This window comes from Equus asinus, chromosome 4 (assembly GCF_041296235.1).
Source record: "Equus asinus isolate D_3611 breed Donkey chromosome 4, EquAss-T2T_v2, whole genome shotgun sequence".
Taxonomy (NCBI): Eukaryota; Metazoa; Chordata; class Mammalia; order Perissodactyla; family Equidae; genus Equus; species Equus asinus.
The window spans coordinates 61,113,564-61,126,776 of record NC_091793.1 but is presented as its reverse complement, the minus strand read 5'-3'; the positions used below and the strand labels follow the sequence as shown (position 1 = coordinate 61,126,776).

The 13,213-nt window shown below is 37.2% G+C and overlaps 1 protein-coding gene across 7 annotated transcripts in view; it reads right to left on the bottom strand.

Annotated features, from left to right (window-relative positions):
- WDR33 (WD repeat domain 33) overlaps positions 1–13,213 on the bottom strand; it is a 96,588-nt gene that overhangs the window by 38,526 nt on the left and 44,849 nt on the right. The window contains exons 8-9 of one of the 7 annotated variants that reach the window (XM_070507359.1): positions 8,422–8,623; positions 7,546–8,291 (exon numbers count right to left, since the gene is read on the bottom strand). The exons of 5 other annotated variants lie outside the window; for them this stretch is intronic. In XM_070507359.1, the coding sequence (XP_070363460.1) occupies positions 8,466–8,623 (158 nt within the window). In that variant the 3' untranslated portion in view covers positions 7,546–8,291; positions 8,422–8,465. Of the gene's footprint in view, positions 1–7,545; positions 8,624–13,213 lie in introns of those variants that run through there. One more of the 7 variants, XM_070507358.1, reaches the window with a different exon arrangement.

Sequence of the window (13,213 nt, the reverse complement as noted above, 5' to 3'; positions counted from 1 at the left end):
TAAATGGATAGTGGTAAAGAAGACATAAATACAAATCTATTTGTTATAGTAAATAATAGGAAGAGTGTATTCTGCGGGGATCATGAAAGTGGGTTGCTGTCCAGATAGATTTCGTTTCAAAATACAAAACCTTATCCAAGCAATTTAACCAAGAAAATGTACCACAAACCTATGTGACTAAATTATACGAGGATGCATTCTGGCATCTACACATAATTTAGACACAGATAAAAATGATTATGTAGTAAAATCTGTGGTAACTCTGGAATGTCCTTTCCCATGCAAAAATATGTAAATCAAATCTAAATGACAGTTCATTACAGTGTTTAAAACCCAAAGTTAACACATTTTTCTGTGGAGGATGGTCTTCAAGAGAAAACTTTAAAAAGTTATCATCCTTAATTTGGTCCAAATCAACTATATTCTAACACTACTACTGTTCTACCAAAAGCACCAAGATGTAAAAGATTTTGCAATCCAAATCCTTTCTCAAAGGTTTTTCAAGTTCTCATAACCATTCAAGGCTATCATGAACCTACGAAGATTTCAATAACAAAAGAACATAAAGATTACATTCTTTATTTCTATAGGAAAATTCTAGAGACCAATGGCAGAACTAATAGTAGCACATGAAGACACTGGTTTGCCTGTGTGTCTTGCTTGTCTAACGGAGCTACACAGTTTGAATTCTCTAATCATGTGACACTATCCAAGTGTACTCTAGACTTTTAATAAATACTCATGGTTATTAAGTCCTAACTACAAACCTAACTTTTCCAGTTTTAAAACTTACTAGGGAGGCCGGCCCCGTGGCCGAGCGGTTAGGCTTGCGCGCTCTGCTATGGTGGCCCAGGTTTTCACCAGTTCAGATCCTGGATTCGAACCTAGCACCACTCATCTAGGCCATGATGCGGCAGCATCCCACATGCCACAAATAGAAGGATCGACAACTAAAAATATACAACTATAGACGGGGCGGCTTTGGGGAGAAGAAGGAAAAATAATAATAAAAATAAAGCTTAAAAAAAAAAGATAAAAGACAAAACTTACTCAGTTTTTAACCAAATGATAAAGAATCAGTATTAAGGAGAATAATAAATTTATTATTCAAGGTGAAGATAAAATGGCAGAAGCCTATCTTGCAGTTCTCTAGGAAATAAATTTTGCTCTGAAGACCCCCACGATTTAAAGGTATCTCCAGACTTGCATGAGTAGATGCTCCATAAATATCTGATTTTAAAAATAGTTACTACATTTAAAGTCACAGAAACTACCTCATAATCTTAGACACATTCTTCTATTATAATACAATAAAGCAGTACTTATTTTAGAATATATACGAAATTAAGATACCATTACAAGAGAGGCTTTAAACCATGTCCAGACATCACTTGTACTGCTTATGAAGACAGGAATGATTGTTTGACCCCTTCTCCATACCCAGGGCCTGGCACCTAGCCTGGCATCTAGTACACAGCAATTACTTGAATAAATGAATGAATACAAATATCCTTTCAGTGATCTTTGATGCACATGACTAAGCTGGAGAAAGGAACTGTGAAAACATGGTCTTCTTTTGCCTTACGTCAACCTGATGGTTCATAAGGAATTTTACAATTATTATTATTTTTTTTTATTTTTTTTATTTTTTTTTGGTGAGGAAGATTGGCCCCAAGTTTACATCTGTTGCCAATCTTCCTCTTTTTACTTGAGGGAGATTGGCGCTGAGCTCACATCTGTGCCAATCTTCCTCTATTTTGTATGTGGGATGTCGCCACACCATGACTTGATGAGCAGTGGGTTGGTCTGGACCTGGGATCTGAACTCACGAACCCTGGGCCACCGAAGTGGAGCATCTGAACTTAACCACACCACTGGGCCAGACCCCAATTCTTAGAATTTTGAATTGTAAGGTATGTAACAGTTCTTAAATTTTAAAAACCTTTAAAATCTCTTTCATCTTTACTGCTTTATACTAACATTGACAATACAGAAAATGAACAGTTGATTCTTCCCCATTCTAAAGAATCTCCTGCAGCACTAAAAACTAATTCCTAGACACTAAACTTAGTGAGGTAAACCCTAGGATTCCCCCAAAGAGATTAATGTAAGAAAACTCACATATCTTAGGTCTTAAAAAGAACATGTTCATATTTTACCAACTACTTCCAGCCAGCTGAAACCTGACATGCGTGACATGCTTCCCAATTGCTCTGTGTTGTAAAAATATAGCTGTCAGTATCGCCACAGCTTATTCCAATGACGTGCCCAATATGTCACTGCCACTAAATCATGACCCCCCTACCGCAGCTGGTCTCTACATAATGAAAGGCCACGGGGATTTAAATGCTTCTGAGAAAGGAAAAAAAGCAGGCCCTGACCTCTGAGAACTAATCTGATGCTCACAGCTAGCCTCAATGTTATTACAAACTGATCTGACATTCACAGCTAAACTATCCACTCTCCTGCTGGACAATCTCACTAAACTTCTACATCAAATTAAGTCATTCTGAGACCATGAGGAAGTGAGACAAAAACGAGGTCAATGCACAACCCACAAAATACCAAACATCTCTCTTATGCTAAATGAGTGACAGCCCCTCACTTCCTTGAACCCTCCTCCAAATTACCCAAAGCCCAAATCCTATAATACAATCTTTGTAACAACTGAGACACCCCAGGGTTCTCTACTGTCTGTGTACTTTGCTGAAATGAGCAAAGAATCCAACTTGTTCAACTACAAGTGTGTTCCTGGTGGTCTCTGAAGTGTACTGACACTTGTAAATACTAATGGTGGAATGAAAATAAACTAGAAGTCCTAGGGTTACAAAATGACTCTAAAATATGACTTATTAATACACATCTCATAATTCACAGGGCGGGCAGCTTTGGATGACTTTGGTATAAGATTTCCTCCATTTTGCTTTTAATGTCAAGACCATGCTAAAACACGTTGAAAAGTTCAGATAAAGTAATAAGCATTACTGATAATCACATGAAAAATTGTTAAGGCGTAGGAGAAGCCTATCTAGCCAAGTTGATTAGGAGAAGGAGCAGTTCACCAAGAATGACTTCAATCAGAGGCATGCTCAAGGATCTGGGCTACACTCAGATTCAGAAGTATTTTAAAACAAAGACTCCAAGAACATACCTAACGATAATAAAGCCAAAGGTATACAGATAAGGTGAAAAGGGTAACTTTTTTTTAAACAATAGCGCCCATAATAACTAGGGAAAATTTGGGAAACAGGTTAGCTATGAGAAGAAAATGAGAATAAAGAAATGAATGAATAAAGAGAGAATAAAACGAGAATAAAATGAAGCAAGATTTTCACATGTACTTTCACTGAAAGATATTTTTAATGTGCAAAATCTCCCACTTTGCAGCTGAATGCTATTTTTCTAAGTATTAGTCACTTCCAAACAAAGGCAGAAAACCAAAAATGCCAACTTAGAACTAACAAGTTTCTACAACACAAGCCAATCTACTATAGACACTAAAATGAGCAATTTGTCAAAAAAACATATATTTCAAAGCTAATCTATATGTTTAACACAAAAGTTAAAAACTAGGAGTCATGAAGAACCTGAGGGGAATAATCATCAAAAAGAAGCCCCACTCTGTCCCAAAGAAAAGGCAGAAAACACTTGGTTAATTGTCAACTACAAAATCAGCTTTTTAAAAAGCCTATGAAAGAAAATCACCCATTACATACCTTCCAGATAAAACTGGAAGACTTTCATGTCTAGGGGGTGGGGACAAGGGGTAAGTATACGCCAGTTACCCAAGTGCCTGGCCTGGAAGATGTAAAGGTTTGCAGCTTCAGTCTGAGACTGCAAACATGAAAGGCACTGTCTTCAAAGGCGCATCATTTCTTAGGAACCTGCATTGTGTGAGACTTCTGCATTGTGTGAGAGAGAAACATTTTCACCACCACTGCCCTCTCTCTGTGTAACACGTATTACAATCTGATTTCCCTTGTTAAATAGGCATTACCACTTACTTTTTATGATGAAAATGTGGTTATTCAACAAGCAGAAGGAGCAATGATTTAAACTCATTTTCTGATGTTATCAGGCACTTCAAAACCATGACTTCAATATAACAATGAGAACTAGCTTTTTAAGAAATACTTAAAAGTTTGTTCAAAGACGATATATATTATACCAAGTAATGCCTATGTAACTTACAGTAAGAGAAGGAAGTTGTGGTCTCCCTGAGTCCATGTGGTAAATGAGGTATTAACAAATATTTTAGGGAACAATGGGCTAAATATTCATAAGTTACATTTCCTAAGTTTATATCCTTTCACCTTCATTTGCATTAGGGTATTAAAAATAATCTAATATGAAGACTGACCTTTCCACTAAAGCTGACCTCCTCTGTAAATCTCTCCTAAAATTTTTTTTAATACACATTCATTGCCTGGTGAATTTCAGCACATGTTTAATTCAAATGTGATTCTAAAATAATGATGAAGGAAACACCACAATGTCGACTAATCTCTCTTTACAGTCTATACACCAACGCGCCCAGCCTTATCCTTTACAAGGACCACAGTCCTTGGAATGCCTCCTCCAGGGCTGAGACTGTCCTCTACCATACTGAGCCCTTCAAATATCTATCATCTCATGGGCTCTAATCTCTAACGTCCAGTTCCTAAATCAGAACTGTGTCATATCTTATTTCCTCACTGTGAGAGAACGGATTTTTTTTTTTTACAGAGTCCAAAATATAAAGGCAAAAACTACATTAAAGACAGCTAATTCAAAAAGTTAAAGAATTTTATAGTAACTAATTTAATGATTTCTCTGCTAGAATTTAACAAATCGAATAAAATGCCTAGAAAATACTCTTGAAGAATTGTTTTAATAAACATTTTATTTTTACCCAGAAGACTCTTGGTAGTTTCTATTTGCATGGCACATTAAAATAGTATATCTACAAAAGTAAAAATGTTCTCAAAAATCAGATTGATAATACACCTGAAAAAGACGTAAATAAAAGTTTCCATAAATTTCTGAAAACTAAATCTGATTTGACCATTACAAAACATATATAAAATATTAAGAACACCAAACTTCTGAAGTATTTAACATTCAGGGTCTACAGAAAGAACGTTAAAACTGGGCACTGTACCATATAACCTCAAGAAAGAAGCAGGATTTAAGTTCAGAAATCACTAAACTTACAATGCTCTTTAATTCCTAATATCTCCTTTAATATCATCCTGTTTGCTCTTACAGTCACTTTATTAGTCTGGCCCATATCTGCTAGATCCTAGGCAAGGATTTAGCACCCACCCTGCAACAAACACCACCAGAGACTTCTGGAATAGAACAGGCTACACACTAGCCCGTCTGCTGTCAGCTGGCAAGTTTGATGGGATGGGGACAGAGGGTGATCAAGAAGCCCAAACAGATGACATTAGATTTCTGTATTTAAGTCTTGTCTATTGTGACAAAAAATATGTAGGATATACTTTCCCCAAGACTCCTAACTTACCAGTGATCACATAATCATCAAGGATGACAAACAGAAATGACAGTTACCAGAGCTATCACTAGATCACCCAACTTTACTACTAAATGGAGTCAGAAATTAATTATTGTGATTAAATTTGGTCAATAGGAAAAAACCTGTTCTTCCCCCAGATAAAAATAAAGGCTGTCCTGATGAAAGTCTGGATACCAACGACCACAGTCTGCTGCAGTGTGATGAGCTGTGAAAACTCGATTTTCAGTGTATTCAGCATTCCTGTTCACCACGGTACTTAGCCAGTTCACAAAACGTATTTGAAGAAATGAAAGAACTAGGGAAATGTTGGAAATGCTGCTTAAGGGACAAGGCCATGTCTTGTGAATTTATACCAGCAAGAGAACCAAGCACAGCACCTTGATCACAGTGGGTAATCATTAAATATTTGATTCATCTAACAATTAAAATAGAATCTTTAAATGCTTCCGTATGAAGTCTCAAAAGGGCCAATGCTAAGTATGGAATTTTTTACATCTGAAAACATTAGAAAATCACAACTTTGTTTAGACAAGTGGTCATATTTATGGACTACCTATAAATAAAAACCTATACTACTGTACTAACTAATGACAATGGCTGAAAAACATAAATGAGAAAAGTAAAATACACTTCTGAAATAATTTGTATCCTTAAACAGGCAGAGATATGGAAGCAGGCTCTGAAATCAGCTTTGGAAAGGACATAATGGATGACTTTGATTGAACACTCTTTATGAGACTAGTTAAGTGCTTCTCATAAATTAACCAATTTAATTCTTACAACTCGGTAAGGTCAGTACTATTATTAATCCCCATTATACAGATAAGGACACACACACAGTAGTGTGACTTGCCCCAGTGTCACACAACTGCTAAGGGCTAAAACGGTGACTAACATCCAGGTTCCCGAGCCTATGACTGTAATAATACACAATACTCTCTCTTTATATATTACTTTTATTGTGTTGCTTTTAGTAACAAGAAACTAGTAAATAAAGCTAATCAGAAAAAAACAATAAAACATTACTTTCAAAAGAGCATGGATGCAAATCAAGGAAAGGAAATTATGACAGCTCTACACAAGGAAGTGAGATGACAGAAACCAAAAAATAACAAAGTAAACTTGAAAAAGAGTAGAGAAACAGGAAAAACAATTCAATGAAAATATCCTTGAAAGTCCAAACTATCTACTAAAAGGCTTAGGTGGGAAAGAGGCAGGAGGAACCTTTAGAGTGCCGAAAACATTCTGTATCTTGATGTAAGAGATGGTTAAATGGGTGTGTAAATATGTAAAAATATATTACTGTACACATAAGAATTGTGTGCTTTTCTGTATATGTGGGTATATAATTCAAAAGTGTAAATATTTAAAAAAATTTTTAAAGATTTGGTGGTTTTGAGGCTCCATTCACTACTTCAAACAATAGGGTTAATAAAATGATCTAATGTCTCACCAAAGAAATTTTTAGAGCAGAAGTTGGCAACACGTCTTCGTGGGATGCACCCTACCCCTTCGCCCTTTGTAATGAATGTGCCTGCATGCCTGACTGTCAGACTTTTGGGTCTGCCCTAAAACATGAAACTGCAGTTAACAGACTGTCAAAGTGAACCAGCTATCTGGAAAGGGAATGCCTCCTACAGCCTTCCTGACAGCTGGCAAGCTAAACACAGCACAATGTCAGCAACGAAAAGCCTAACAGCTCACACAACAGTCCATTCTCTTACCATTCTGCAGGAAAAAATTTCCATAATCCAATCCAAATATGATGTCCTATATCCTCGCCACCTCCTACACACTAGACCTATAGACCATAAGTACTACTTTCATATAAAATCCTTTACATATTTGAGAATGACTAAACTTCTCATAAGTCTCTTATCCACGCTGAATACTAAATTTCCCTCTACTCTTCCTCATGATTTCCAGACCCTTCCCATTCTCATCATCTCCCCTGGATAATTAAGCTCCACCATTCTGAATATCTGTTTTTACTAAATGGGGGAGGACACAACACCTCAAGAATTCACACTAATCTTCTAAAACCCAGGGTTATTTTTATACGAACTCTCATAAACCAGTCTATAAACTCTAGAATTGAGATTGAAAATCTAAGTACACGACTTTACATTTATCTCTATTTAAAATTTTACATATTAAGTTTCTATTCATTAAGTTTAATATCACAGAATCTTTTTGAACCCTGACATCTAGAGAACTTCTGCTTGTAGTTTTTAATCCCCTGATTAAATCAATTTGCGAGGCAAGCCATCAAGATTAATAAAAAATGTTAAACAGGACAGAGGCCAAGTACAGAATCTTGCAGCATACAACACTCTACGTACTTGCCTCAAAGGTAACAAAGTTCTAATGAAAACTTAACTTTGGAAGTGACCTTTCAATCACGCAGCTATAAAGCCAAGATCCTTTACCACAATACACAGATTAGTTCAAAAGACTGCCTATGGTTTGGCTACAATTTCCTTGACCCTCTCCAGTAATTCTAGAAAATCGGGGTTGTTTCAGCACGACTTATTCCAAACCCCTGGTCCTCAGTGAAAGCAGTAATGTCCCTTCATGAGCATTGTGTAAAGATTTCCTTCTCAGGGGCCGGCCCCGTGGCCAAGTAGTTAAGTTCAGGTGCTCCACTTCGGTGGCCCAGGGTTTCACCAGTTTGGATCCCAGGCACAGAGCTAGCACCACTCATCAGGCCATGCTGAGGCGGCGTCCCACACAGCATAACCAGAAGGACCTACAACTAGAATATACAACTATACTGGGGGGTTTTGGAGAAAAAGAAGAGGGGAAGAAAAAAAAGATGGGCAACAGATGTTAGCTCAGGTGCCAATCCTTAAAAGAAAAAAAAGATTTTTCTTCTCAGAGCCTGTATGTGTGTGCACTGGTACCTTCTAAAAAAGTTTTATGTGGGGCCAGCTCCGTGGCCGAGTAGTTAAATTCGCGCGCTCCACTTCGGCAGCCCAGGGTTTCGCCGGTTCAGATCCTGGGCGCTGACCCGGCACTGCTCATCAGGCCATACTGGGGCAGCATCCCACGTGCCACAACTAGAAAGACCCACAACTGAAAACACACAACTATGTACCAAGGGTGCTTTGGGGAGAAAAAGGAAAAAAATAAAATCTTAAAAAAGAAAGTTTTATGTGTAGCAGCCATTATCAATTTAGTTCATTTCAGAAGAGCAGAGGTTACAAAGTATTCATTAGAAAAGGCAGTCATCAGGCTTGACAAGATCAAGAACTAGTAACTACTCTTAACATTTGATGACTCCTAGCCTCACAGATTACTTTTGTTTAATTACAGAAAATGTGTTTTGGAGATAAAATATTGAGCTCCCTGGTATGGAGTTTCTAGAACTCACCTTTGTATTCCTCGGTTCTGCATTCATGCTGATTTCCCTCAGTATTTCTTAATTGTTTTAATGTGGTAGAACACTTATAATTTCCACCTTTGACAAAACAAACCTGGAAACCGAGTGGGGACTCCCATACCCTTTGACAGGCAAAGGGAGATGGTGATGCTGGTTGCAGAGAATGCTCAACCTTCAACTTTTGAATACTTAATTTACAAAGGAGAAAAATACGTATAGAGCCCGAAAACAGCAAGAACTTAGCCACTTTTTAAGCTATGTATCCTAAACTGGATCTCTACATGATATCCTTACTTTTGCCAGTTCAGAAGTAGAGTCATGCGTACCTAATAACCGGGATATGTTCTGAGAAGTGTGTCATTAGGTAACTCTGTCACTGTGTGAACATCATAGACTGTGCTTACCCAAACCTAGACAGTACAGACTATACACACCCAGGCTCTACGGTAATACCCTTATGGGACCACCATCGTATACGTGGTCCATCATTGACCAACACGTCATTGTGTAGCGCATGACTGTACAGACAAAGGGGCACACGCTAGTTGCGGAGGGCTGTAACAAAGCAGCACAGCAGGGCCCGCCCCGATGGCCTAGTGGTTAAGTTTGCCACACTCCACTTTGGCGACCCGGATTTGATTCCCGGGTGTGGACCTACACCACTTGTCTGTCAGTGGCCATGCTGTGGCAGCAGCTCATACACAAAAAGAGGAAAGTGGGCAGCAGCTATTAGCTCAGGGAAAATCTTTCTCAGCCAAAAAAAAAATAAAGTAAAACAAACAAAGCAGCACACTGGGCTGTGGAGTTCTACCTACCCTACTCAAAGGCACCATAGGTACCCTGTGGTGGCTGGGCCTTTCTGGTGTTCCCTAGAGACCAACGCAATATTTAACAGCAGCAGCAAGTTAAAGCAGATACAATTCACTGGACTAATCCAAATAACATGTGGTGATATTCTAACACCATGCTAAGCAGGTAAAGTTCTCTCCAACAGAACTAGACTAAAATACACTCAAGGGGAAGGAACAGCAAGAGGCCTCAGCAGATCAGCCTTGAGAGATTCAATAGTGAGCTTTGCTGAAACTGAGACTATTCTATGAAACAATCTGTAAAAAAAAGGATAAATGACTTGAAAAATTACCATTTCTTACTTTAAACAGAAATTCTTATTCTGGTCTCTTTATAACTAAAGTAGGTGCTTCTTAGAAATTTCTGAGATACGATTTAAATCAAACTTTAAAATGATTTTCTGGTATATCACAAAAAAGTGAGTAAAAGAAAAAAGTGACTATGAAAAAAAGACAATATTTGTTTTGGTACTTAACCTCCCTCATTGACAAATAACTTATTTTTGATGATACCATATATATTTTGTTTTGTTTTGTTTTGTTTTTGAGGAAGACTAGCCCTGAGCTAACTACTGCCAATCCTCCTTTTTTTGCTGAGGAAGACTGGCTCTGAGCTCACATCCATGCCCATCTTCCTCTACTTTATATGTGGGACGCCTACCACAGCATGGCTTGCCAAGTGGTGCCATGTCCACACCCAGGATCCAAACCCGCGAACCCCAGGCTGCCAAAGCGGAACATGCGAACTTAACTGCTGCACCACCAGGCCGGCCCCGAGGATACCATATTTTAATCATATACTTTTATTACAGAATCTACCCACTAAAAATGAAAAAACCAAAAGCATATTACTTAACTAATATTATCAGCTCTTTCCAAAGCTCTGGAATTTAACTTAAAAACTATCAAAGACCTAATTAGCTGCAAAGCTCTACAATATAACAAGGTAACCAATTCATCCACAAATAGAAATTTCAGCCTCTCTCAAAATAAACTGAAGCAGACAACTACAGAATATTTAACAAATGGTAAGATGCAAAAGCTCTTTCTGAAATTCAACTGCCTAAATTATTAATCAGTGATTTGTTGCTGTCAGAAAATGGAATCTTTATATTTAAGAGTGTCTGGGAATTGCTTTTGACTCTTAAGTAAAACAGTGAATGACAGCATCAGCGTGCAGCTCTGCCATCCCAAGAAAGCTACAAATCTGTCTTCGGTACGCGCAATATTTAAAACAACTGCAGAGATAGGAAGAACAAAGCCCAATATAAAAATCTAAAACAATTTCTGTAAAAATGTTAACATACCATATAAAATGAATACTTCAAGACCCTACTACAATAACTTCTTCAAGTAATGTGCTTTAGACATAAATATTAACTCTTTTCTCCTCTCACAATATACTCAGATAATTATTTACATAGGAGAACCTACCATGATCCAGTCTTTTCAGGAGAGCAGAAGGAAAAGAGCCTTAAATAAACTCATCCTCAAAATAAGGAACCACAGATAGAGAAAACAGGCGTCCATATGTAAAATGGGTCCACATGGTTCTTTGTATGATTACATGAAAAGTGCGTGAAGTGCTTTTAATAACTAAAATATGCTGTTAGTGGAAGGAGTTATTTTGCTACAGGCTATTTTAAAGGAAGCTGGGTATGTCTGTTTTTCATCTTGGGGATAACAGACAGGATTTTGTGAAATGTTTTGTAAAACACTGTACAAATAAATTAGGTCCATGAATCATAAACTATGTGATTTGCCAATTTTACTTTAATAAGTAAAATTATTTCCAATAAAAAGCATCAGAGATTTTTCGAACACTCAGACTTTGTAAATACGTCTTCACAGAGTTCAAAAACACACTGCTGAACCAAAAGATCTTTGCAAAGGGGTTTATCTCATTTATTAAAAACCAAAGTCAAATGCAGTCAGGACGGGATACACAGGGACTTAACACAAGTATTAATATTCTTTTTCTTAAGCTACGTGTACTCAGGGGTTCATTTCCTGTCCATCAGCGCCATATTTGAAAACTGAAAACAGATCTTACCTCCTGAATAAGTCTCAGTATTAACTCCCTACATCCATGTTGTTTTTACATGACCTAGTATACATCTTACAACCCATTTACAGTTTGAACTATTCACTGTGGTTTAATTTTTCTGTTGTTAAATGTATGATACATCGAAAATCTATAATCTATATGGACAGTTTTAAAGAAGAATGGTAAAATGAATTTGAGCACCTAAATGAGTTCCTTCTACCCACACCCTTCTCCTCTCTCAAAAAAACTTTATAATTCTCTCATCACAGCTCAGGAAGACATTATTACATCCATGCTGATATTACTTTTAACACAAAAAAGAGGCAGTTTAATATAGTGGTTAAGAACATGAACTCTGGAGCCAAATAACCTAGGTTCAAAATCCCAGCTCTAGCTCATACAAAACACATGACCTTGGGCAGGTTTACTTAACTTTTCGTACCCTGGTTACTCATTTGTAAAATATGGAACAAACGGTATTCATCCCCTAGGGTTATTGGGAAGATTAAATGAAGTACTTAGAACACGCCTGATACACAGTAAGTATAATGTGTGAGCTACTGATGTTAAAATCAAGAAGGTAAAACAAACCTAAGCATACTGAAACTTGTAAAGTGGATTCTTTTTAAGAGTATTATTCTTCTTGGTAAAATCTACTTCAGTATTCTTACTGATTCTCTATTTTCAACCTTTCTCATTTACATTCCAGCTAGTCCTAAGCAATCTGCTTCTAATTCTACAGGGATAAAACTATACTTCTAATACTATCATGACTCTTTTCCCATATTATCCAACACCTGAGGTTTGTGAAAATATCTTATGTTCCCCACTAAACTTTAAGAAGCATGAGGGTATGGGTCATATCTTGTAAAAACATTCTTCTATCTATGGTAGCATGCATATAGTATATGCTCATTAATTAAATAAATGGATTTTAATGGCTCCATTTCAATTGGAGTCAAATGCATAAACATCAGTAACCCAGGGGCTCATTTAGATTCATGTATTCCTGGTGCTGAAATGTTATTTTAATCCCAATCCATAAGTTGAGTGCTGTACTTCATACCAGAAAAGAACGATAAATGTGTATAAATTATGCTGACCTGCATACACTTGAGTAATAGGTGGACAATATACGGTATTTCTCAATGCTGCAGCATAGTCGATTCCATAAGTGTGTGTTTTTCCTAACTATGGACCCAACACCACAACCTTTTGAGTAGTAAATCTCCTGACACTAGATCTATGCCCATTTTAACCTTAAAAATACTAATTACTTTCTCTTAATTTCCTTTTTCCAAGAAGCCCAAGAACAGTCTCAGAAAGGACACTGAAAAGTAAGTGTAGATTCTGCACTCGGTAATGCAGTATTGTGGCTGCGGTCCACGTGCAGAAATCCTGTGTGTTTACAGGTGTGA